The sequence below is a fragment of the Rhinatrema bivittatum genome, chromosome 11 (genome assembly GCF_901001135.1).
Source record: "Rhinatrema bivittatum chromosome 11, aRhiBiv1.1, whole genome shotgun sequence".
Classification (NCBI taxonomy): Eukaryota; Metazoa; Chordata; class Amphibia; order Gymnophiona; family Rhinatrematidae; genus Rhinatrema; species Rhinatrema bivittatum.
In genome coordinates, this window is record NC_042625.1 from 24,884,164 (window position 1) to 24,910,370 (window position 26,207).

The following is a 26,207-nucleotide window of genomic DNA, read 5'->3' on the forward strand; positions in this document are numbered from 1 at the left end:
TCACATGTCCGCATACCACGGACGTCTGGGCCAATCTGGGGCTACTAGTTGAACTATTCCCCTAAGGTGCTCGATTCTCCGAATGACCCTGCCCAGCAGGGACCACAGAGGGAAGGCATATAACAACATCTCTTCTGGCCAGATCTGAACGAGAGCGACACTCCCCAGGAACTGAAGAATTGGGGAACCTCTGCATTGTGAGATGCGGCCAGCAGGTTGATGGACAGGAGACCCATCTGCTGAAAGGCTTTGGCTGACAACGCCCACTCTCTTGGATCCAGACTCTCCCTGCTTAGAAAGTCTGCTCTGATGTGGTCTTTTCCTGCAATGTGGGAGGCTGAGATCATCTGTATATGATTCTCCACCGATTCTATAAGGAGGTCTATATCCTGCGACACTTGCTGACTTTTGGTTCCACCCTGGCAGTTGATGTAGGCTACTGGTGTTGCATTATACGACATTACGTTAACCGCTTGACCCTGGAGTATGTGGCTGAATTGTAGACACACCAATCTGACTGCCCGGGCTTCCAGGCAGTTTATATTCCAGAGGGCCTCTTCCTTGGTCCAAAGTCCCTAGGCCATCAGTTCCTGACATTGAGCACCTCAACGGCTAGCATCTGTTGTGAGGACCAGTCAGTTCAGAGAGGACAAGAGTTCACCTCTGCCCAGTTGAGCTTCCTGCAGCCACCACTGGAGCCGAGAGCATACTTCCATCGGTAAGTGAAGGCGAATCGAATAGTCTTGAGACTGCGGGTGCCAAAGTAACAGCAGGGAGCATTGAAGTGGTCGCATGTGTGCCCTTGCCCATGGTACTACTTCCAGAGTTGCTGCCACCAAACCGAGAACTTGGAGATAGCTTAACGCAGTCAGGCGTATCGTGCTCAACAATTGACACACTTGGGACATCAACTTCCTTATCCACGTAGTCGGAAGGAACATAAGAACATAAGAAATTGCCAAGCTGGGTCAGACCAAGGGTCCACCAAGCCCAGCATCCTGTTTCCAACAGAGGTCAAAACCAGGCCACAAGAACCTGGCAATTCCCCAAACACTAAGAAGATCCCATGCTACTGATGCAATTAATAGCAGTGGCTATTCCCTAAGTAAAACTGATTAATAGCCATTAATGGACTTCTCCTCCAAGAACTTATCCAAACCTTTTTTGAACCCAGCTACACTAACTGTACTAACCACATCCTCTGGCAACAAATTCCAGAGCTTTATTGTACATTGAGTGAAAAAGAATTTTCTCCAATTAGTCTTAAATGTGTTACTTTCTAACTTCATGGAATGCCCCCTAGTCCTCCTATTATTCAAAAGTGTAAATAACAGAGTCACATCTACTCATTCAAGACCTCTCATGATCTTAAAGACCTCTATCATATTCCCCCCTCAGCCGTCTCTTCTCCAAGCTGAACAGCCCTAACCTATTCAGCCTTTCCTCATAGGGGAGCTGTTCCATCCCCTTTATCATTTTGGTTGCCATTCTCTGTACCTTCTCCATCGCAACTATATCTTTTTTGAGATGCGGCGACCAGAATTGTACACAGTATTCAAGGTGCAGTCTCACCATGGAGCGATATAGAGGCATTATGACATTTTCCGTTCTATTAACCATTACCTTCCTAATAATTCTTAACATTCTATTTGCTTTTTTGACTGCTGCAGCACACTGAGCCGACGATTTTAAAAGTATTATCCACTATGATGCCTAGATCTTTTTCCTGGGTGGTAACTCCTAATATGGAACCTAACATCATGTAACTACAGCAAGGGTTATTTTTCCCTATATGCAACACCTTGCACTTGTCCACATTAAATTTCATCTGCCATTTGGATGCCCAATCTTCCAGCCTTGCAAGGTCCTCCTGTAATATATCACAGTCTGCTTGTGATTTAACTACTCTGAATAATTTTGTATCATCTGCAAATTTGATAACGTCACTCGTCGTATTCCTTTCCAGATCATTTACATATATATTGAAAAGCACTGGTCCAAGTACAGATCCCTGAGGCATTCCACAGTTTACCCTTTTCCACTGAGAAAATTGACCATTTAATCCTACTCTCTGGTTCCTGTCTTTTAACCAGTTTGTAATCCACGAAAGGACATCACCTCCTATCCCATGACTTTTTAGTTTTCGTAGAAGCCTCTCATGAGGGACTTTGTCAAACACCTTCTGAAAATCCAAATACACTACATCTACCGGTTCACCTTTATCCACAGGTTTATTAACCCCTTCAAAAAAAATGAAGGGGATTTGTTAGGCAAGACTTCCCTTGGGTAAATCCATGTTGACTGTGTCCCATTAAATCATGTCTTTCTATATGCTCTACGATTTTGATCTTGAGAATAGTTTCCACTATTTTTCCCAACACTGAAGTCAGGCTCACTGGTCTATAGTTACTCGGATCGCCCCTGGAGCTTTTTGTAAATATTGGGGTTACTTTGGCCACCCTCCAGTCTTCAGGTATAATGGATGGTTTGAATGATAAGTTACAAATTTTATCTAATAGATCAGAAATTTCATTTTTGAGTTCCTTCAGAACCCTAGGACCTTGCCCTGCTTGGTGTCGAATCAGACTCCCAGATATTCCAAGGACTGGGAGGGTTTGAGACTGCCTTTGTCCAGGTTTATGACCCAACTGAGTTCCTGAAGCAAGGAAATCACCTGTTGGTCACCCAGAGACTCTCTTTGCCCAGATCAACCAGTCGTCCAAGTAAGGGTGCACCAGGATTCCCTCTTTTCTCAATGCTGCTGCTACAGCCACCATAATCTTGGAAAATGTTCTGGGGCCAGTGGCCAGGCCAAAGGGCAGTGCCTGAAACTGATAATGGCGACCCAAAACTGCAAAGTGTAGGAAACTATGTTCTTAATGGACTGGAATATGTAGGTAGGCCTCTGATAGGTTCAGGGAGGTTAAGAACTCCCCCAATTGTACAGCCATTGTCACGGAGCATAGGGTTTCCATGCAGAAATGAATCATTCGTAGATGTTGGTTGATGCTCTTGAAGTCCAGGATGGAACGAAAGGAACCGTCCCCTTCTTGGGTATGATAGATGGAATAACGCCCTGTATTTTCCTGGGGCGCAGGTACTGGGATTATAGCCCTCAGCCTGGAGGAGCCTTAACAGGGTAGTCTCCACCTCCTGCTTCTTGTGCTAGAAGTGGCAAGGAGATGATATGAATACATCCCGAGGAGTGCTGTGAAATTCCAGCGCATATCCTTCTCGTATGACCTCCAGTACCCATTTGTCTGAAGTGATCTTGACACACTGTTGGTAGAAGAGGAACAGTCAACACCCTATCTCCTCGTTCAGAGGGTGGGTTGGCAAAATTTCATTTGGGGGGTTCAGGATGAACCTTAACCCAAGCCTGACCCTCTCTTGGGCTGTCAGCTCCAAAATGACAGAGATCTCCAAAAGGACAGAGACCTCAAATGTCGAGTTACTGTATGAGGCGAAAATGTTGTGAGCCCTTGGTTCGACCCTTCATGGACAAGGGGCACTGTAACTGCTTTCTCTTATCTTTTGGTAGCCGGGGAACTGGAGATTTGCCCCATTTACTAGAAGCTTTTCCAATTCATTTCCGAAGAGAAGTGATCCTCTAAAAAGGCATCTTTGTGAGATTTGCCTTGGAGGTTGCATCTGCTGACCAATTCTGCAGCCAGAGCTATCTTCTGGCCACTACCACTGAAGCTACTCCTCTGGCCGAGGTACGAACTAGGTCTGAGTCTGTGTCAGTTAAAAAGGCGGCAGTGGGTTCCATAACCGCTCTGGAATTTGCCCCCAAGTCATCCACCTCCCGAGAGAGGAGCAGGCACGAACGAGCTACCAGGGCACAACAAGAAGCTTTTGCATCAAAGGCCTATTTAAGGATGGACTCCATCTGCCTATCGTGTATCCTTCAAAGCCGCTCCTCCTTCCACTGAGATAGTTCGCTTCAAAATGTGCAGACCAGTGCATCCACTTTAGGGAAATGTAGATGCTTTCTTGCCATCGGATCCAGTCAGTATAGAGCTTCTAACGCTTGTCCACCTATCTTCACTCAAATATGGACTTTAATTTAAGTTGTGAAAAATACACACTGCAATAGTCCCTCCTGACGCAGTCTTTTGGCGAAACATGGGGTCCGTGTCGGGGGACTCAGTTGACAACTTCATTATAAATATGATGAGCATTGGAGTTGCTGTGGTAAAAATCATAAGAAATAAATGATTTAAGAAGATTTTTTCTTTAACTTGTGCTGATACTTGGACTGTATTTATTTGCTTGCATCTCCTCTTGTGTGCAGATACGTTTCTAAACCAGGGGAAATTTCCCCATTTTCCAAGGAATCTGTATCCTCTTTGTCCGTGCCGTTCGGGTCCCTGCCAGGGACACCTTTGGTCAGGCAAGGCATGCCTCAAGGTCTGCCAATAGGACTGGGAGAGAGAGGGCTTACCAGCTGAGGTTCTGTCCAGACAGGAGCAAGTGAGGTAGCAGACTGCGCCTGTATGAAGGCTTGAAGGCCTTGAAATAAATTTCACCCAAGAGAAGGCGGCCGGGTCCATGCCTAAACCAGAAGGTATTGGGTTAGGCGCCGCCGAATTTCCCTCTCCCATGGATGACCCAGTCCCGGGGGTACTCAGTTCCGGGGTACTTCTAGTTAAGGCACCCAACCTCTGAATGGGTGGAGGTGGGCTTAGCAAGGCCCGGGGGAGGCCAACTCTCCCTGGGCTTCCTCATAGTGTTGACATAAGCAAGAATCCAGGTTAGACTGTGCAGCCCTAATATGACAAGCAGCACAGAGAGAAAGGCACTTATGTTTCTTTGCTGCTGGAGCCATTGGTGATGGTAATTGCGTGTTCAGTCAGCTCGCGCTTAAAATACCTATATATTAACCTATATATTAACTCTTGTTAAATGTATAACGCTCCAGCGTAAGTTCCTTTTCACTGTACACCGACGTGATATCTCTGATGAGCGGCGGTACATAAACTATAAATAAATAAATAAAATTTTATGCACACAGATTTTAGGCCTCCATGGGCCACGGCGAGGCGCATGCTCAGTCTACACGCCTGGTTTTACTTGTATTCTGCACCTAGTAGGTTGTGCACGTATGTACGTGCGCGATGTTATGGGCACAGCACGTGTGCGGAGCTGACAAGCACTGGGGCAGATTTTAAAAGCCCTATGCGCATAAATCCGGCCCGACGGCACACGTAAAGCCCCGGGACGCGTGTAAGTCCCGGGGCTTGCAAAAAGGGGTGGGGGGCATGGGCGGGGCCGGAGCCGGAGCCTTCAAGCACAGCGGCCATTTGCTGCTGTGCCCGGGATCACGCACCAGCACTCCACCGGCGCATGCAACTTGCACCTGCCCAAGGCAGGCATAACTTGTAAGTTTATATTTTTAGGGGGGTTTAGCTTAGGGCTGAGGGGGTGGGAGAGTTAGGGGAAGGGAAGGTGGTGTTGGGGGGGTAGGGAAGTTCCCTTTGAGGCCGCTTTGATTTCGGAACGGCCTGGGAGGGAACGGAGGAAGGTAGTGCGGCTCAGCACGCAAGGTGCACAATTATGCACCCCCTTGCGCGTGCCAACCCCAAATTTTATAACATGCGCGCGCATGTTATAAAATCGGGCGTACATTTGCGCACTCCGGGTAGCGCACACAAATGCAGGCCGCGCACGCTTCTTTTAAAATCTACCCCACTGTGCGTACAGATGTTCTATGGAGGGCAATATAGCAAGCACAAAGATGCGCGCAAGATGGCGCTGCCACAGTCTACAACGCAGTGTGCTGACCAAGCCTCAAGCGGGGCCCTAGGTCACTCAACCTGCTCGGAAGTCCACTTACCCTTACCCCAAATGGATCAGGAATGTCGTCGGTACAGAGTAAGGAGACTGGAGGAAGTCTTAACGAAACCCCTCCAAACATCTCTTAACAGGAGGTGAATCTTTTTTTTTTTTTAATTTGTAAATTTTTCTTTATTGGCAACTAAGAAACATCAAACAAGACATATGTACCAATGCAGGTGTCCAATATCAAATTTGAAAATACAGTCTGCATATGCCACTACAAAGCCAACATATAACTGTGCCAATAGTAATTATTGAAATCATTTCGTTCCATACCTCCCACCCTCCCCCCTCCCGTACCCACACAGTGTTATGCAGTTAATTAACAAGGAATTGAAGCTTGATATCCCTGACCTGACAAGTAAATATATTAACATCATCATGATAATCTGAAGGTACCCAGGGGTGAAGAATCAGAAATATAAGATTAATCTAATGGTCTCATTGTCTAACCGTTTTACAGAGGAACTAGGAAACAGCGCAATCTAAGAAAGGTTACATCAGAGAAGCACTATTAAGAACCATAATGAAAATATGTATCGTTATGGTGCAGTTATCAATGTCCATTGTTCAAAATTCTGCCATACTTTGTGGAATTTAGAGATGATCTTATGTTTATGAGCTGTGATTTCCCCTAAAGTATGCATGAGTACCATCTGTTTTTGTACCTCCCGTATGGGTAGGGATTAGAGGCTCTTTCCACATGCGAGCCAAAGCCCCTCTCGAGGCTGTCACAGCATATTTAATAAAAGCGTTATGAAATGTCGACAAATTTGGGTTATTATTCAGCAATGCTTGGGAAGGCGTAAGTGATATCTCGCTACCTAGTGCTGACGTCAGCTAGAAGGATTGTAATTTGGGACACTCCCACCACATGTGAAAAAAGTGCCCGTTCCCTGACAATTTCCAACAGAGATCGGATGTATTAGGTTGGATCCGATGAAGTCTGGCTGGCGTCAAATACCACCGATAAAGCATCTTGTATCCGTTTTCTATATGCGAAGAAGAGATAAGGCCCCTCCCCAAGGAGTGAGTGAGTCGTTTCCATTCTTCCGCAGACCAGTTTTCATGAAGATCCCTTTCCCAAGCAACAATGTGGGATGCCTGCATGGATAAAAGAATCTTTTTTTCTTTTATGCTTACCAGCTGATATAAATAGAGACTGTTTCTGACTGCAGAGGGAGAAGGCTTTGGCCATCACTGCCGGGCTCTGCTTCCTGCATCTGCTGCCTTCCAGCTGTTTAAGTAGCAAAGTCCATGCCAAGAACTGACTACCAAACCAAGGCGCACCTCTGAGGGATCTCGGCAATCACATCAGGAATTCTCAACTGGGGAGGGACTTTTAGGTATCACGACAGGAAAGCGGGGCTCAATATTTTTCTCCAATTTAAAAATAGAATTTCTTCTTCCAAAAGGTACTGCGATCCCCATAGGGAAAGCACGTCCACCATCTACTGGAGACAGAGAAATACTGAAGGGCTGAGGTCACTGCAGGGGTGTATGTAGGGTGATGTCAGCTTTGAAACCTAATTCCATCTCCATCTGCTGGCAGAGGAACATAACCCATTGGTCCTGAGTCCATCTGGCTACATGCTAGGATATGCTGGACTGCATCACTTGAATTAACCCTACCACATTTCATGCCACCTTCAAATTAATGTATCATAGCAATATACTCTGAAAGCTCACAAATAAGAGAATTATCTGATTTACATACAACAGTAAGAATTTCATTTTTCACAAACATATTTCACTGCTGAACATAAAACAGAATGAAAAAAAAACAGTCTTCATTATTTCATGGAATTCACATATTAAAAACTATGGTACTTACCACATCTGTCTCTAAAGCCTCCAGCTCCTCAGTGGTAGCAGTGGTGGTGCCAGTGGAGATGGCAATGCCCTCACCTCCATCCCAGGGCTCCAGGTCTTTCTCTTTGTGCTCACCATTTACTTTAGAACTAATAGCAGAATCTGTAAAAGCATCTGCAAAAGGTGGTTTTGTTACATGAAAGAAGCCAAATCATGCAGATGGTTCTGCATCCAAATGCAACTGAGTGAGAAGGGAAGTATATTAAGCATTTAATATTAACATATGTGATACGATGTGCCTAATTCCTAAATTCATTAGAAAATTACATGTAAACTATGGATACCTGAAACTATATAAATCTGTAAATTTAACAGACATTCAACTGTTTTAGAAAAATAAAGTGAATAGTTATCATCTAGAGATTGGCCACATATATTGTTTTGACTTTAACAATACATCCCCAAATATCAGTACCTAAAATAAGCAGCAGAAAGTACTTGTCAGAAATATTCTAACCGAAGCAAAAGATTTGCATGTTTTACAAATCCACATTACATTTATTAAAAAAAAAAAAAACCAAAACTTAAAAAGGCAGATTTCACAGAACATATATATTTTATTATAGCATTACCTCCTACCAGCAAATTTAAAATTTTCAGCAAAGAGGAGGATAAACTTTACTAAAGAAAGGGTTTAAATGTAATTAAAAATGAAAACAAGAAAATGAGAACTCTTTCTTCATTTTTACCCAGGGTCTCTGGGAAAGTATCCAGCTTCTCTGAACCCAAACTCTCTCTGTAGAAACAATGGCCAATATGACCCACACAGGAAGTACTTCTCCAAAGCACTACTTCTCCAGTCAACCCCTGAAGTTTATTGCCACTTGAGTGCCTAGGGTCAAGAGGCCCTGGGAGCAGATGAGAAGAGTAGCAGAAATAAGTACTTAAGGTCCGCCCCTGTAATCAATCACATTTTACCTGGTAGAGCTAGCAAAGAAAGGAAAAAGAGAGAGAGAATGAAGAGGAAGGGGTGGGAAAGAGCAACAGACCATGTTACTGTGGAGATAAGAGCTAGGGTCAAGTACTAGTGCTAAAAGGAAAAACCAGGACATTGTGCAGAGAAAGGACGTAGAGGAGTACAAGCAAACCTCAGGGAGATAAACTGCCATACTGCATCAGACCAAGGGTTCATCAAGCTCAGCATCCTGTTTTCAACAGTGGCCAATCCAGGCTACAAGTACCTGGCAAGTACCCAAAAACTAAGTCTATCCCATGCTACTGATGCCAGTAATAGCAGTGGCTATTCCCTAAGTCAACTTGATTAATAGCAAGTAATGGACTTCTCTCCTCCAAGAACTTATCCAAACCTTTTTTATACCCAGCTACACTAACTGCACTAACCACATCCTCTGGCAACAAATTCCAGAGCTTAACTGTGCATTGAGTGAAAAAGAATTTTCTCCAATTAGTTTTAAATTTGCTATTTGCTAACTTCATGGAGTGCCCCCTAGTCCTTCTATTATCCGAAAGAGTAAATAACAGATTCACATTTACCCATTCTAGACCTGTCATAATTTTAAAGACCTCTATCATATTCCCCCCCCCCCCCCCCCAGCTGTCTCTTCTCCAGGCTGAACAGCTCTAACCTCTTCAGCCTTTCCTCATAGGGGAGCCGTTCCATCCCCTTTATCATTTTTGTCGCCCTTCTTTGTACCTTCTCCAGTGCAACTATATCTTTTTTGAGATGCGGCAACCAGAATTGTACACAGGACTCAAGGTGCGATCTCACCATGGAGTGATAGAGACATTATGACATTTTCCATTTTATTTACCATTCCCTTCCTAATAATTCCTAACATTGTTTGCTTGACTGTCACAACACACTGAGCCAACAAAAGAGAAAGTAGGGAAGAAAAAGGGGGAAAGAGGTGGGAAAAGGCAGAGCAGGAGGGGACGCAAACATCAAGAGATGAAATGAAGCAGACTGTTACTCAGCATTTTTCTGGCATATAGGATAGTGCAGGAAACAACTAATGCACCTTTAAGGCTGATAGATGCCAACAAGCACCCTTCTTGGTGGCACCTTCTTATGTAGATTGCTGTCTACATAGCAATTTCTGGCACTATCTTGTGCACCAGAAAACATTTAATGAATTCCTCCCTTGCAATTTCCATTTCTGCCCCACACATGCAAATCTGTTAATCTCAGGATGAGTAAAACCCAAGTTCTGAAGTATGAAGATGGCCCTTTTCGATCATGACATAGGACATCAGTTGGATGCTATCTGAAAAGTGCCCCACAGATCACCTTTTAGGTTACTGTTAATCCAGCCAAAAGCCCATTAAGCAAAAAAAGTCAGAGGAGGTTTGTCTCTGCTAAAATAAGACTTGTCCTCCTACCTACTTCATATTTTGACACAAAAAGGCAGCATCATAACATTACAAACACTGAGTAAACAAATGTTATTGAGATGGCTTTCTCAATGTTTTACTCGTTGCTACGCCACTGGAATGACCTTATCTCAAATGATAAAGGCCCATCAAGTATGGGCAGTAGCGACCAATAGCACATCACAATTGTGCATCCATTCAAGATATTTGTAAAGCAGCTATATGGTCCACAATGAACTCTTTCATCAGACATTACTATCTGGATCAAGAATCTCGCAAATACAGTACATTTGGCCAGGCTGTACTGTAAAATATAATTGCATAAGACTCCAGATTTCCACAAAATCAACTCTGGTTGCAAGAATGGATTAAGTTCAGATTCATTCGCAACCCTCAGCTTGGGAGTCCCAACTTGTGTGGCAGTATTGTAGTCTGTCTTCTTTGGATAAAGCAAGGTTGCTTATCTGTAACAGGTGTTCTCCTTGAACAGCAGCACAAACAGTCACACAATCTTTCCCACCTCCCCTGAAAGTTGTACAGCTCTGTATTAGACCTAGGAGATGAATGCGGTGATATTCAGATGTACTTCTGGAACTTCTGGGCTGTAACAGAACATAACCCAATCTTGGCCCCATTGGATGATGTCACCCAATTTGTGTGGCTGTTTGAACTGCTGTCCATGGAGAACGCTTGTTACAGATAAGCAACCTCACTTTACTCCCCAAGGCAGAGAGTTGCATAAACCTAACGTGTTTTTTTCTTAATGTAGAAATTTAGGAAGTGGAGTAAAGTTTCTGGGGCTGAACCTGGAGTTCATGGTACGGGGGGGGGGGGGGCTGTGTTCAGGATTTGCGCACAAATCATGGTTTTCTGCACATAAAAACACGTTTTATGTGCAGAGAAATCATTTGTGCACAAATGAAGATTTATGTATATAAAACATTTTGTTTCTAACTTTCATCGGCACAACTTTTATGCTCCTAACATGTATTGTGCGCACGTTTTCTGGTCACAACAATACAAATAAATCATTTTTTGCACACTACACATTTTTGGGTAGCACTTTTGTTTAATAAAAAAAACAACACACACCTAATGTATTAGCATATCAGTAGCTTACTGCATCAGGAGTTAACTTATTTTATCATGTGAGTAAAGGAAATGTGCGCTGAAGTTCGGCACATTTTTTTTTACTCACATCTTATGTTCTTACTTTGGGGCCTCAGATGGCAATTAAAATAAAATCACAGTGATCATCCTTTTTTATTCTGATTTGTATTTAATTCCAGATAAGATACTAGTGTTTAAAGTTTTAGAAAATGCTTCCTACTTAGCTCTACCACTACAAGCAAGTATATCTGAGTACTGCTGCACCAGTTCTTATCAGGATCACAATGCAGGCATCAAATGGATACATATAAAGCATTAACATATTATAGAATTGGAGGGAGATATTTTTAAAAAGAGTAATGCCATAATAAAAAAAATGGTATCCTTTATTTAAAATAAAAATATAAAACATATTAGGACAAAAATGAAAAGAAGCATAAGAATAAGATCCAAAGAGTAAACAGAGCCAAGCAGCAGGCAAGGTGAGTAATCTAGCTAGTATTGCATCTTTAATTCAATCAGCATTCAAATTCTCCCACAGAGTACGATAACTGAAGACTGGATAGTCATGTACTTTATTATACAAAGTCTATTTAAATAAAAGTAATCCAAGTTTTTGGTAATAATCAACATGAGAAGCTTAAGCTTAAAGCAGCCTGCAGACTAGTTGGACCTGTTTGGTCTTTCGCCATGGACAAGTAGCACAAATAGCCACACAAGGTGGGTGATGTCAGACTGTGCCGAATCTGCCACTCCTTTTAGCTCAGTAAAATCTGAGCATGCGCGACACTTCCCATGCAGCACTCTCAGCGCAAACCTCCCTAGTCTTATCATCCACGGATTCAAACAGTTGAAATTTCCTCTCTAGCCATCACTGCGTTTTTGTCAGGAAAATGTTTAAGAATTCTTCAGAGAGAAAGAAAAGGGGGGGGGGGGGGGGGGGGAGTCCTTTCAAATCATGAAAAGACTGCTGCAAATCTTCAAGATATTTGCCTCAGGTGTCTTGGTCTGGAACATAGCAGTTCGAGCTGTGGGCCCTGTGGCAGAATTTCCCCCCCGAGCCATGGCATTTAGAGACCTCAGACTGAAATATGAACTTTCAAGTTCAAAGAAAATAGTTGTTCAAGTTGCCAAAAGAAAGGATGGCAAGAATCATCACCATCTGATTCCTCTTCAAAAAAAAAAAAAAAAAAAAAAATCCAGTGAAACGAACAAATTCAGCCTCTACATCCTCAGCCCATAGCACAGATTCTTCAGCACGGAGGCGTCATGTGGACTCATCTGTGCGGAGTCAACATGGAAACATGGAGTAGAGTCATAAGCAGCAAAACACAATGGTGCAGATTCATCAGGGCAGATGAATCAAGGCACAGAGTTGCCAGCACCATTCATCAGCACCAAAATAAGGCAGATCATTAAAGAAAAGATCAGCTTGCAATCTCGCAAGCAGATTTCAGTCACCCCAATGTTACAGTCATAGGCTCTTTCCCATCATGGAGGACCTGTAGTGCCATTACTGCTATTACTAGAGATTAATTCCTTCATACAGAAACTCTGGTCAGATTTCCTAAAACTTGCATGAATGAATTACCAGAAAATTCAAACTCCAATTCTTGAAAAACTCAGAGGAAAACCTCTGTATCAAGTTTCCAGCATCATTCTTCCAGGAAGAAGAGAAAAAAAAGCAGGAAAGGAAACACTAAAGTCAGAACCTACATCATATATGGATTTGGTATCAGATGATTCACAGAGCTCCACCAATACAATATGTATCACATGTACCTTTCCCCAGATCGGCCATCTGACTCATTGCCTGAACCAAGCAGAGCTTCAATACCAACAGGCGATACCTAGCCTACATACTCCTTCAAAAAATGGCTGAAGCTATTTCCTTTAATCTGGCAGAAGATTCAAGCCTGACAGAATGGCAGGAGGTAATGAAATGTATTCAATCACCAAAACAATTCAAAGTTGTCCTAATGTATGAGGCATTAAAGCAGGTACAGGCTAAAATATGGAAAACACCTTTTTCCATACAATCAGCAGTGAAAAATAGACAATCAGATATATGGTTCAGAGTGCCCCATACTCACTAAAGTCCAGCTACCACACGAGTCCCTGTTTGTAGTCAGCCATGAATGCTGTGATGCTGAGCAGTCAGGTCTTGCCAGAGAACAGACTCCAGGCTGGATGCTAGCAAAAATCTTTATAAGCTTCTTTATTGGTGAACAATAATAAACAAAACAACTTACAGTTGTTTTGCTGAACTGCACAAAACTAGGTAACTTACAGGAGACCGGGAAGCTGAAAAATTGCCCCGAGTGAGTTGCTGTGGTAATAGACTGGTGGCCTGTTGAGGCCGGAGCGTTGCCGGAGGATCGACGAGGCACCGAGGACACGCCCCCCAAGTGACATCATCCGAGGGCGTCGCCGGAGCTTTAAAAATTGACTCCGTGCGGCGCGCATCCGCCGCCAGCGCGTTGCCAAAGGGGCGCGCGGCTTTGGCCGAAAATATCTGGAATAACCCAACAGTTCGACATTAGATTTGCTTATTACTGGAATCTTCCCATCTCTACCAGGGGGAATACATTTGGACAATCCAATCTAGCTAAGTACCTTTTATTTTCTTATCTATTTTTCTTTTAAAGAAAATGCCTCACTCGGCTCGAAAGCGTAGGGCTCGAGAAAGGTTTCCTGAAGGAACTGTAGCTAGTCTGGTGTTGGGTCCTATGGATGCCCACATCAGAAAAAGGACTATGATACCGGGTGAATTATCACTTGAGGGGAACCAGGAAGGCATGGTGTCCCCTCGTGATCTTGAGATCTCTTTGTCCCCGGATAAAAGAGCACCCCCTGAGAACCCAGCAACTAATAGACCAGAATCATTTGAGGATGCTACACCACCACTCGAGAAGAATGGTGGAAATAGAGATGACCCAGGAAAATCTTTGGATTCTGTTGCAGGAGGAGTCAAGTCTATTGACATCTCAGAGGGAAGTGTTATAGAGGGTCAAATGCTGCTACAGGACACTGAACATAGTTCTGATAAGTCATTTGATGAAGTTATTGGATTACTCCCAATAGTAAGACCATCTGTAATCTCCTTGGAGGTTATATGGGAAACATTGGTAGTTCTAGATAAGAATGTCACCTTACAAATGAGACCTATTTTAAAAAATATGGGAAATCTAGATCTCAAGTTGAAAAATGTAATCTTGGAAAATTGTAAGAGAGATCAGGCTATAACTAATGTTTCTACAGAGTTAAAAAGATTAAGTGATCAGAATATAATGATAATTAAAGAAAATCAATATCTTTCCAGGAAGTTAGAAATTCTTGAAAATCAAGCACGTAGTAAAAATCTAAGGTTAATAAATTTCCCAAAGTTTCCAGCCATTTCGGCTAAGGAAGCATGGAATAAGTTTGCTTTGGAATTTTTGAAAATTCCACAACAAGCCTTGCCCCCTCTTGCTCAGATTTATGATGTTCCATCTTGGAAAGATACTGCTGATAAAGGGAAAGATTTTCAGTTAATTTCACCTTTAAATGTTACAGAAATTTTGGAATCCACTAATGTGGATATGGCTCAGCTCATCCAAGTTAATTGTTTCCTTTTTATTAAACTCTGATAGAGAGTGGGTTCAAAAGTTATTCTTTAGAAACATTAATGAAAACTTTTGTCAACTTAATGTAAGAATATTTCCAGATGTTACGAAAGAGACACAAAAGTGAAGGAAAGAATTTCTTTTATTAAGACCTAAACTTTTACAAATGGGTGCTCAGTACAAGTTGAAATTTCCTTGTAAGTGTTGTATCACCTATAAGTCTATTAGGTATTGTTTTTTCCAGCTATCCCATTTGACTAAGTTTATTGCAGAAAAGAATATAGAAAGTAGTCCAGAAGCAGCAACCCCTCAGTAATATAACCAAAACTGCTCTATAAAAAATGGAATATAAGTCCTTGGAATTGGATTGTCATTATTTCCTTTAAAATGTTTTTCTGATTGAGCCTTTATTGTTTTACACGTTAACCCCCTATATAGAGGACTAAGAAAAGTACATGGTTTAGTAATGATTTTCCTTGGAGAATGAAGATATGATATAATAGTCTAGCAGTTTAATAACTATGTAATTTCTGTATCAAGGTATTCTTGATTGTATTGTTAAAAATTGATATAAATAAATAAAAAAAAAAAAAAAAAACCTAAGTAACTTACAGTTTATCATCTCGAGACTTCCATCTCTCTGGGGCCTACCTCATCCCTCAGACTCTGGCCTCTTATCCCTGCTTGCAGTGATCCAACCGAGCCCAGAATCCATTGCTGGGTTAGGAGTTAAGAAGAACGGGTAACAGATAGCTCTAGCTGGTCCTTTAAAAGTGTTCTGAGGGAGTTTCTTATATGCTTCCTCACATACCCTCCCCCTCAGCACATCCTTACCAGACCAGATGTCCAGCCTTGCCTGGAATACTTCCCGGCTCTTCTTCACCAGTGGGCTGCCCCAATTCCGTGAACTGGCTCCAGAGAGCCGTACACTGGGGACAATCACGTCCAAGAATAACCAGGTACAGGAGCTCAGGAAGGACTCCCGCTTCCATAATGGCCTGACCTGCTGCTGTCGTCAGCAGGACATGGCTGGTTGGGTATTCCTGTTTCTCCCCATGTATGCAGGTGTCTTTTCTCTTATGATTGATGCACTCCTTTTGGAAGAGGTCCTCGCGAATGAGTGTCTTTCCAGACCCTGAATCCACCAATGCTAGAATAGGCACTTCATAAGATTCACCTGATTCACAAAATCCTTACAACACTAATGAAGAACATCCACTAAGCTACAATTTTGCAAACATATTCATTTTGTTCCCATTTTTCGTTCTCATTCTGGGGTTCTGCTGTTGCTGTCTGTTCCTTCATGCGCTATGCCTCCAGCTTGTGTTCGCAATTTATGTCATCCAACCATGGACACACTTCAACGATATGGTCCACCGCCTTACAAAAAGAGCATGCCCACTCAGTGGGTTCACTTTTGCCTTTAGTCGTTCCCTTTAAGGGCTCTTTATTTTTGGTCTTTCCAAATGGGCAGCAGTCCTAATGACCAATCCATGCACAGAGGACACAGAAGGAAAAAAATTGTCCACAGTTTCATTCCTGAGGTGGGTTGAATTTTCTGAGGCACCTTTCTTTTTCCGGGGTGAGGATTTTCCTGCTTTAGAGTTTTTCCTTTATCCCCAGAGATTTTACATTCTAGTGATGGATGGGTCACCAAGTTGACGTCCATAACTTCAGGTCCCTCAAATTGGCAGTCCCTTGTCAAATGACCTCTCCGACCATAGTTAAAGCATGTGGAAGAGACTGTGGTCTGAGTTCTAGGTAAAGAAGATAAGTGATGTTGCTGGGGACCTCCACTCTCTGTGCTTCACCAAAGAGTTTGTTTGGGCTGTCTTTCTAGCCTCCTTACCATATCAGGCATTAATTGCACCTGGTGGAAGGCGTCTGCCTTATCTAGAGCCCTTTCATGGGCCAGTCAAGCGCATCTAAGAACTGTTCCAGAAGCATCTGTCCGGCTACTTCGAGGCCAGTCTGTCTCTCACTAACTACTTCCAGCTGGCATCCTTCAGGTGATGAAACAGGTTTCAGGTGCTCTCCCAGCGGCTGCAGGAACCATTGCCAGAACTGCTGGCAATATATTTCTGAGGTATACCCAGCTCTCGCCAGGATAGCGGCTTTGACTTCCGCATAGGTAGCCCTCTCATGTGGGCTGGCTGCTTGGAAAGCTGCTCGACTCCTGTCTGTGAGCAAGCTGGCCAAGTACATAATCCAAGTAGCTTCGGGCCAAACAGGCAGCAGGCGGTCCTCTCAAAGTTTTTCAGGAAGACCTCCAAGTCCTCGCTTCTCCTCTTTTTAAAACAGGATGTGAGGTAACAGATTTGCCTGGGGTATCCTGGTCACAGCAGTTTGCATGGACTGTGCAACCTGTGTTAACACTGTTTTGCTGTATAAGCTGTTCTTGCAGTGCTTATTGCTGGTTAATTTGAGTTTGTATGGTGTTCTGCAATTGTTGCTGTCCTATAGCAAGGACCTGGATCACTTGCTCCATTTTCCCTGCGTTTTGAGCAATCTGCAAACTGGATACCTCTCCAGAGGAGGGGGGGGGGGGGGGGAACAAACCTTGCTGGCCTTTCCGGCCCAGACTCATTGCTTGACCCTAGACTACACAGGGGGGCTACCCCCCTTGGCCTGTTGTAGCTTCAGTTGGGTTAGTGGAACTGGGAAGGTCCCAGGAGAAAAGAAAGTGTGTGTGTGTGTGGGGGGGGGGGGGGGGGGGGAGAGGAACACCTCTGTAGGGTTTTTTCTCTGCTACAGGCTGGACTCTGGCAAAATCTTTAAGCCTTTTTTATTGATGAACAATAATAAACAACTTAGCTAGTTAGTGCAGTTCAACAAAACAATTGTAACTTACAGTTCATTATCTTGAGGTTTCTCGCTCTCTCTGCCCCCAACCCTCTCATCCTTCAGGCCCTGGCCTCTTAACCCTGCTCACAGTTATCCACCCTAGCCCAGAATCCCTTGCTGGGTTGGGAGTTAAGGAGGACCGGTACAGATAGCAGTAGCTGGTCCTTTAAGGTGTTCTGCGGGAGTTTCTTATATGCTCCCTCACAAGGGCAAAGAAAACTAAGGTATACTCAAGCAACTATCCAAGGAAGGTCTCTGATTATTAGGCACAGCTGGCAAAAAGATCTTCCAAGGAGTGACTCTATAATCAAGGATAGATGCTCATCAGATACAGATGACCCAATACAAGTACAATAACTTCCAAAAACTTGTGGAGTATGCAAAAAAGCTCCCAGAAGAGCTAAAATTATTCAACTATGTGATAGATACTGAGGATTGTGCAAAGAGTATGACAGTTGATTTATGACTCTTCCAACCCAGCTTCCAGAATCTCCACCCCTGCCATAGCAAGAAGAATGGCGTGGCTTAGAGTATATGGTCTAAGGGATAATGTACACAAAAAAACAGTCAGAAGCAGTTTGGGAGATGCACTATTTGGGGAGAAAGTAAAGAAAACATTGGCATCCACTTGCCCCCCCCCCCACTACCTGCTAATCTTTTGATGCATCTTAAGGAAATGTTGATTATGTAAATTTTTGAATTGTGATTATATATTATTTGTTTAACACAGTTCCTATATTTTCTCTCTCCCATTACACTTGACTACCTTTGTTCTTCCCGCTACTTATGCGCTTGCTTTCACCTGCCCCCCATCCTCTCCTTTTTCCAATCCTGCTCCCCTTCCCCTCTCCCTGTTATTTGTAATTTCTCTTTCATTGCTACAAAGTTGATTGTAAACCAGCATATGTCCTATGAATGTCGGTATATTTAAAAGCATTTAAATAAATTAATTAATTAATAAAAATATCAGCTCTTCAATCCCTATCCTCCTCACAAATGGAATCATCATCCCAAAGAAGATTCAGGCAGGAGTCATACTAGAGACCATATTATTATTATTCACAAAGATGAAAATATAATCTGTATCAATTACCGGCAGCGTCCAATCCTAATATAGCAGATGCAAAACCACCACCACCACGAGTTCAACAACAGACCAGACAAAGAGGTAGATATAAGAAACAACAGAGGCAAGCTCAGCAGTCTCCACAAAGATTTTCCACAGGTTTTTGACAGGTAGTCAGATTCCTCAAAACCCATTTCCAGAAATATCAGCAGGGAGAAGCTAAGGCACTTACAAGGCTATTGTAAATGAAAAGATGTTCCTAACTACAAAACCTTAGGTTTAAAGAAAAGAAAAGCTTGTCTCCTTTTCTGGGTATCCCTGGAAAGATCTGGCAATAGTCTAATCTTTCTACTGTAGAAAGTTTCTCTGTTCTTTAAAAAACAAAGAACCAATTCAGTATCAGATTCTAGAGCAAAATTTACAATCAAAGTGGCTAAAGAAGATACTTGATTACTTCGAATAAGTAAAGAAAAATGAGAATTATTTGATTTTTTTTTAATTCAGTAGGTTTCTTTTAAAAAAAAAAAAGACTAACACACTGGAGGTAAATATTCTGCAGACATTAATAAGAAGTCTTTTCCTCAGATGTTTCATTTTACTGTTTTTCAGGTTTGAAGAGTTCCTACTGGTAAGACTTCCAGTAATAGCTTGCCACAATACATCTTGATGTGGAAAAAAAAACTCAGGATAGATTTCATCATTCGTGGGACAGATTCAAGAGTTAAAACTTTAAGAGTGAAGGTTTAGATAAAGTAATTCATCAAGAATTGAAAGTTGAGACTGGTTTGAAAAAGATGGAAGATCTTGATGCTGCTAAAATTAACTTGATCCTGAGGAAGAAACTGGAAAATATTGAGAATTTAATTCAGAAAAAGACTCCTGGGTTTCTCAATTTTCCTACAGTCTCTTTATTTTTCTCCTGTTAATTTGTTACGTATTTAAAATAATGCTTCTCTATTCCCAAGTGACTCGAAGTTCTTCTCCAAGATCCACAAATGATTTCCATGGACCCTGCCAAGCGTCTCCCCACAGTGTTCTTGCTCATTCCTGCACACAGAGACATCCCCGAGACCTTGTATTCCATCAAGCAATGTAGAACCGGTGACACCCGGCTGCAACACCACCTCTGCCAAATTGGGAGAGCTCTGCGTCAGCTGTAGGGGATATGAGGTGACTCCCCCGAGACAGACAATAAGTCAAATTCGGCAGTCAAAAATGCTCAGCTGTAATGTTAGTTTTTATTGTCTTTTTTCCTATTCTTTGTATTCAAATTGACAAAATAAATGCTCAGCTGTGTTAAGGGGTTCACCCCCATACAAGCTAAACCCTCAGGGAGTCAGGAGATCGAAATCTGGGTTTGAGTGGCAGCTAGGAAGGAGTCCATAGGACTTATGGTCTGTGCTCCAATAAGAATATCTAAAGTCTTCTTTTTCTATCCCATACGTGTAACAAGACAACAAATGAAAATTTCAAAGTCAAGTGAGACCTGCCTCCACGAGGATTTAACAAATCACCATCTTGACAACTGGACAAATAGGTTTTAAAAATCATAAATCAAGGATATTTACTGAATTTTCAAAGTCTTCCGCCAAACCATCCACCATGCTATCTGCATCATTTGGAACCTTAACTGTAGACACTGAATCAGGAATTACAGAATCTTCTGCAATCTAATGCGATTCAACAAGTCCCCCTATGGCAAAAGGGAAAGGATATTACTCCAGATAATTCTTGAGGCTAAAAAAAAAAACAAAAAAAACCCCAGGCGATCTGAGACTAATTTTAAATTCAGAGACCTAAAGAGGCTAGAGGATGGGAATGAAGAGAAGAGCCATGGGGGTGGATTACTGGAGTGGAGGCTATTACCTGATGATTACTACCCTTACTCAATAAGCCTTCGCACGGTTAATGTAACTCCAACATTGCTCTCTGCTTCAACGGCAAGGGGAAATGTGGAAAAGAGGTCTTGCATTCAGCTGACAACCAACAACGACTGAACTTCACAATCTGGGTAAACAAATAAGCGTGGGGGTAGCTTGCTTATTACGGCGGTTACTACCCTAAACCAATTAAGCCTGATATATCACTTGGAATGCATATACAGCGTTGCTCTCTGCTTCTACGGCAGGGGGAAATGTGGAAAACAGGATTTACATTCAGACAACATCCAACAAGGCATTGAGCTGTGCAGTCTGGGTAAACAAGCATTGGGGTAACTTGCTTAATGCGGCGGTTACTACCTTTAACCATTAAGCCTTATGCTCACCTTTGATGCAACTCCAGCATTACTCTCTGCATCAATGACAGGGGATGGCAGGAAATTTGAATCAGTTACCAACAAGGGCCCTGAACTTGGTGGTCGGTGAAACAGATAAGTATGGGAAAATAAGTGTGGGAGCTTGCTGGGCAGACTAGATGGGCCAATTGGTCTTTTTCTGCATTCATTTCTATGTTTCTATGTTATCAAAAAAAAAAGAAACATTTTAGGATGAACTTGTTAGGTACAAATCTTCTACTACTGCAGAAAGGGGACTGGCTAACCTTAAAGATGCTTATGCACATATTCCAATCAACAAGAAATACAGGAAATACTAAAGGTTCACCTTACAAGATTATTGATAGTGACAATGTTGTTACTGTTCGGCTAGCAGCAGCACCAAGAAATGCACAAAGGGTCTAGGCGTATTAGCTGCACATCTACGAAAACAAAGCTTACTAGTCTTTCCATACTTAGACAACTGGCTAATATTGAGCACATCCTATGAGAACATTATTCGAGATGCAGGATTTAAATGACAAGGATCGCATTACCTGGGGTTCTTAGTGAATTTTGAAAAATACAGTCAAATCCCTAGTCAAAACTTGGAGTTCATCTGCATATGGTAAACTGGAAAGCCAGCTGCAAAATTGCAAAATATGACAGACCTTTGTAAAAAAAATAAATAATAAATGGAGACTACTTCAAGTTCAGTAAGATTTCAGACTAGTGGTATAGGCATCCGTGTTATCTACATTAGACTTAATGCTATATATATATATATGGGCTGCCAGCTTCTTCACTGGAACATTCACAACTACATTTTAATTCTACAGTTCCTTTGATTAGTGGCAAAAAACATACCGACCACATTTCACCAATCTTATTTCAATTTCAATGGCTGCCCATTCATTTCAAAGTACAGTTTAAAGTGCTACTCATAATCCACAAACTACTCAATACTAGTTCTTTTTCATGGACAAATGTTTTGCTACGAATTTATCAGCCAACACGAAACCTTAGATCCAAGTAAAGAGGGATCCTTGAGATACCCTCAATGAAAGCAGTATGACTATCTGTGATAAAAAAAAAAAAACCTTCAAAAAAGAACTAAAAACCTGGATGTTCACCAAAGCACCCTATGACTCTATGCTACAACTTCCCTCCCTATCGGCCCACATAAACATACAGATCCAATCCAAAACACGTAATTTAACCTGTACAATTTACAACCAAACTATGTTTATAACGAATAAGATAACTATGTTAACAAGCATATGAATTTTTGAATGCTCTGTTAACATCAAAAATTTGTAAACCGTTGTGATGGCGAAACCAAATGACAGTATATAAAACTCGATAAAGAGATCATGCTTTCTCTTTGGCTACGCCTTCTATTTGGAACACAATACCTGAAGCCTTAAGATTGAAAGAATGTACAAAAACTTTCAAAACACTCCTGAAATCTTTGTTGTTGGGACTAGCCTTTGCTTGACCAAGTGCGCTAAAAATATCTGTGAGACTGCAGCATATTTGATCATGACTTTGGCGATGATCGACCTTGCTTCAAACTGTAAATTGTCTTAGTTACATAATTTTGACTTAAGTTTGAATATTTGTAATGATGTATGTTATATCGCTTACAGCCTAGGCATAAGCAATTAATAAATACAAATATAAATTATTTGGTCATATGGCATACCTATAATACCTGAATGTAATCCACTCTGAAGTGCTGAAAAGCAGATAAAAAAAACAAAACAAAAAACTGCATGTAATGCCACTGGCACATATGAAAATAAGATATGCCTGGTGGCATTTGAAGGCTTTTTGGAATCAGCGTATTCAGATACCCTGTGACAAAGCAACTACACACAATATAAGGAGAACCTGAAAAGAAAAGCTGCTTTGTAGCCAAAACATACATCCACTAGGTTTCCAAACAGTATTGACCAAAAATATCTCACATCATGGATGGGGAGCACATATAGACATTTCCAAACAAGGGCAGTAGACTTTACAAGAATGGTCTCTGCACAGCAACCTGCTAGAACCAAGAGCAATTTTCAATGCCCTACAAGTGTTTGAACCTTGATTGAAGAAGTTACAAATGTAGAATTTGTAGAAGTTAGCTTCTACAAATTGAAAATGAATAAGTTAGCCCTGTTATCTGTACCCTCTTGTTTCATGTAATTTCCAACTTTGGTTCTATGTAAACAGACGTGATATGTACTAGTACAGGAACATCGGTATATAAAAGCCTTAAATAAATAAATAAAATCTGTACAGACAACCAGGTAGTGATGTTCTGTATAAACAGGCAAAAGGAAGAGGATTGAGTTGCTTACCTGTAATAACAGATGTTCTCCTAGGTCAGCAGGATGTTAGTCCTCACACATGGGTGACATCATTAGAAATGTTTCTAGAACTTTGACTGGCACGCTGAGCATGCTCAGCATACCTTAATCCACACGGGGTCTCTCTTCAGTCTCAAAATATAGAACTACGAAAAAACAAAATATACATACATTAAAAACAATTCCGCAAGGTGGCAGGCTGGTTTCGTGAGGACTAACATCCTGCTGACCTAGGAGAATACCTGTTACAGGTAAGCAACTCCGCTTTCTCCTAGGACAAGCAGGATGGTAGTCCTCACACATGGGTGAATCCCTAGCTACTAGCTGTCCCCGAAAATGAAAAAGACCAAAAGACACTTAACACGTGCCAACGTGCACAACAATGGTGCTGTTGGTAACATATTGAGATTGCCTGAACCCGAAAAGAGGGCTATAGGCAGGAAGAGTTGGGTTTAGAACTGAAAGAGATTCCTGAGGACAGACTGGCCGAATCTGCTGTCACATCAGCCATCCCTATTCAGACAATAATGAGAGGCAAATGTGTGGAGCGAACTCCACGTCACAGCCTTGCAGATCTCCTCCATAGGGACAGACTGTAAGTGTGCCACTGAAGTTGCCATGGCTTAGATGGAATGAGCCTAGACATGACCCCCAAACTGCAGGCCCAACAGAGCTTAACAAAACGAGATGTAGTCCACTAACTAGCTGGATGGACAGTGTCTGCTTACCAACGGCAACTCCCAATCTATTTTTGTCAAAAGAGACAAAGAGTTGCGTAGATTGCCTTCTGTCTACTCCAGACAAAGGCTAAAGTCTCTTGCAAACCAGACTGTGTAGGGCCCGCTCGCCTTGGTGCGAGTGGGGCTTGGGAAGAAAGGTCGGCAGGACCACTGACTGGTTAAGATGGAACTCAGTCACCACCTTGGGGAGGAACGTGGGGTGCATCCGGAGCACTACCCAATCATGAAAAAATTTCATGTATGGAAGGTAAGTCACCAGCGCCTGAAGCTCACCGATTCTGCACGCTGAAGTGACTGCCACCAAAAAGATGACCTTCTAGGTCAACAGAAGCCTGAAGAAGGCTCCTTTCGAGCTCAGCAGCTCGAAAGGAGCCTTCTTCAGCTGAGCCAAGACCTCACTGAGGCACCAAGACACAGAGGGAGGCTTCAGGGGAGGTTTAACTGAAGCAGAGCTCATATGAAACGAAACACCAAAGGTTGCACGGAGATGGGCAAACCATCTACACCCTGATGGTAAGCTCTGATTGTGCTCAAGTGCACCCTAACGGAGTGAGTTTTTAAACCAGCTTCTGAGAGGTAGAAGATGTATTCAAGCAACTTGTGAATGGAGCAAGAGAAAAGATCTAGGCCATGTAGCTCACACCACACCAAAAACCTCTTCCACTTCAAGCCCATAACACTTCCTAGTGAAAGACTTTCTGGAAGCTACAAGGACCAGAGAAACGTCATCTGAGAGGTCAAAGGGATTGCAGAATGAGCCTCTCAACATCCAGGCCGTGAGACAGTGGTTGGGTGTCGCAGCCTGCCCTGATCTTAAATGATGAAATCCAGGGAAGTCCCCAGGCTGATCGGTTCCCGAAGGGAGAGATTCCACAGGAGCGGGAACCAGACCTGCCTTGGCCAATGTGGGGCCACCAGGATCATGTTCCCCCTGTCCTGACAAAGCTTCAAGTCAGTCTTCATCACTAGTGGGATCAGAGGATACATGTACAGAAGGCCCTGGCCTCAACTGTGGGTAAAGCCTTCCAAGGCTGGGAAGTCGTCCGCTTGATACAGAGCGCAGAACTGAGCTACCTTGCTGTTGCCCAGGGATGCAAACAGGGGTGCCCCAGAGACGGGAAATCCGGCTCACCACAAATTGGTTCAGGGACCACTTGTGGGGCTGGAACACTCAAATGAGGCGGTCCTCTATCATGTCCATTCCTGCCAAGTACATGACTCAGAGCACCATTTCTTGGGACAAGGTCCAGGACCAGATCTGGACAGCCTCCTAGCACAGGAGGAATTGTCTCATGTCCCCCTGCCTGTTGATTTATCACATCGCGACCTGGTTGTCAGTCTAGATCAGGGCCATCCTGCCAGCCAAGCAATCCTGGAAAGCCCAGAGGGCGTACCAGATCGCTCGGAGTTCCAGGAAGTTGATCTGGCATTGTGCTTCCTGGGTGGACCACAGGCCTAGAGTGCAGAGCCCCTCCACATGGGCTCCCCACCCCAGAAGGGAGACATCAGTGGTGAGCACAGCCTGCACAGGGAGAGACAAACGGCACCCCACGCTCCAGGTCGGAGAGCGTCCCCCGCCAGGATAGAATGTCCTGGAGAGACTGCATAACCTGGATGCGGGCCCAGAGGTTCTGAGTGGCCTAACACCACTGAGACCTCAGAGTCCATTGGGGCCTGCGCATAAGCAAGCGGGCAAAGGGAGTAACATGGACGGTAGTGCTATGTGCCCAAGCAGCCTCAACATCTGCCTAGCGGAGACTTGTTAGCTCTGCTGCACCACTCCCGCCAGGGATGCCAGAGACAGCGCCCTGCTTGGGGGAAGAAAGACCTTTGCCTTGTCTTGTCCAGCAGGACTCCGATAAAAGTCCAGTCCACATCGACAGGCTCAGATGAGACTTCGGATGGTTGGTAAACCAAGACTCCAGTACCCAGATGGTTAAGCACAGGGAAAGCATTATCCCCACCTGGGTAGTGCTTTTGACTAGCCAGTCATCCAAATAGGGGAAAACCTGCACTCTCAATTTGCTCAGGTATGCCCCCACCAAGGCCAGACACTTGATAAAGACCCATGGTGCAGAGGCCAGACCAAACAGTAACACCCAGTACTGAAAATGGTGTTCGCCCACCAAACCAGAGATACTTCTTGTGACCTCGGAAGATCTCAATGTGGGTATGTATAGGCGT

At 43.1% G+C, this 26,207-nt stretch overlaps 1 protein-coding gene across 9 annotated transcripts in view; it reads right to left on the bottom strand.

Moving 5' to 3' along the window:
* The window catches only part of ATXN2 (ataxin 2), a 472,151-nt gene that overhangs the window by 348,908 nt on the left and 97,036 nt on the right, over window positions 1-26,207 (bottom strand). For all 9 annotated transcript variants that reach the window (XM_029571731.1, XM_029571728.1, XM_029571730.1 and 6 more), the window contains one exon: window positions 7,676-7,827. In XM_029571731.1, the coding sequence (XP_029427591.1) occupies window positions 7,676-7,827 (152 nt within the window). The remainder of the gene's footprint in view (window positions 1-7,675; window positions 7,828-26,207) is intronic.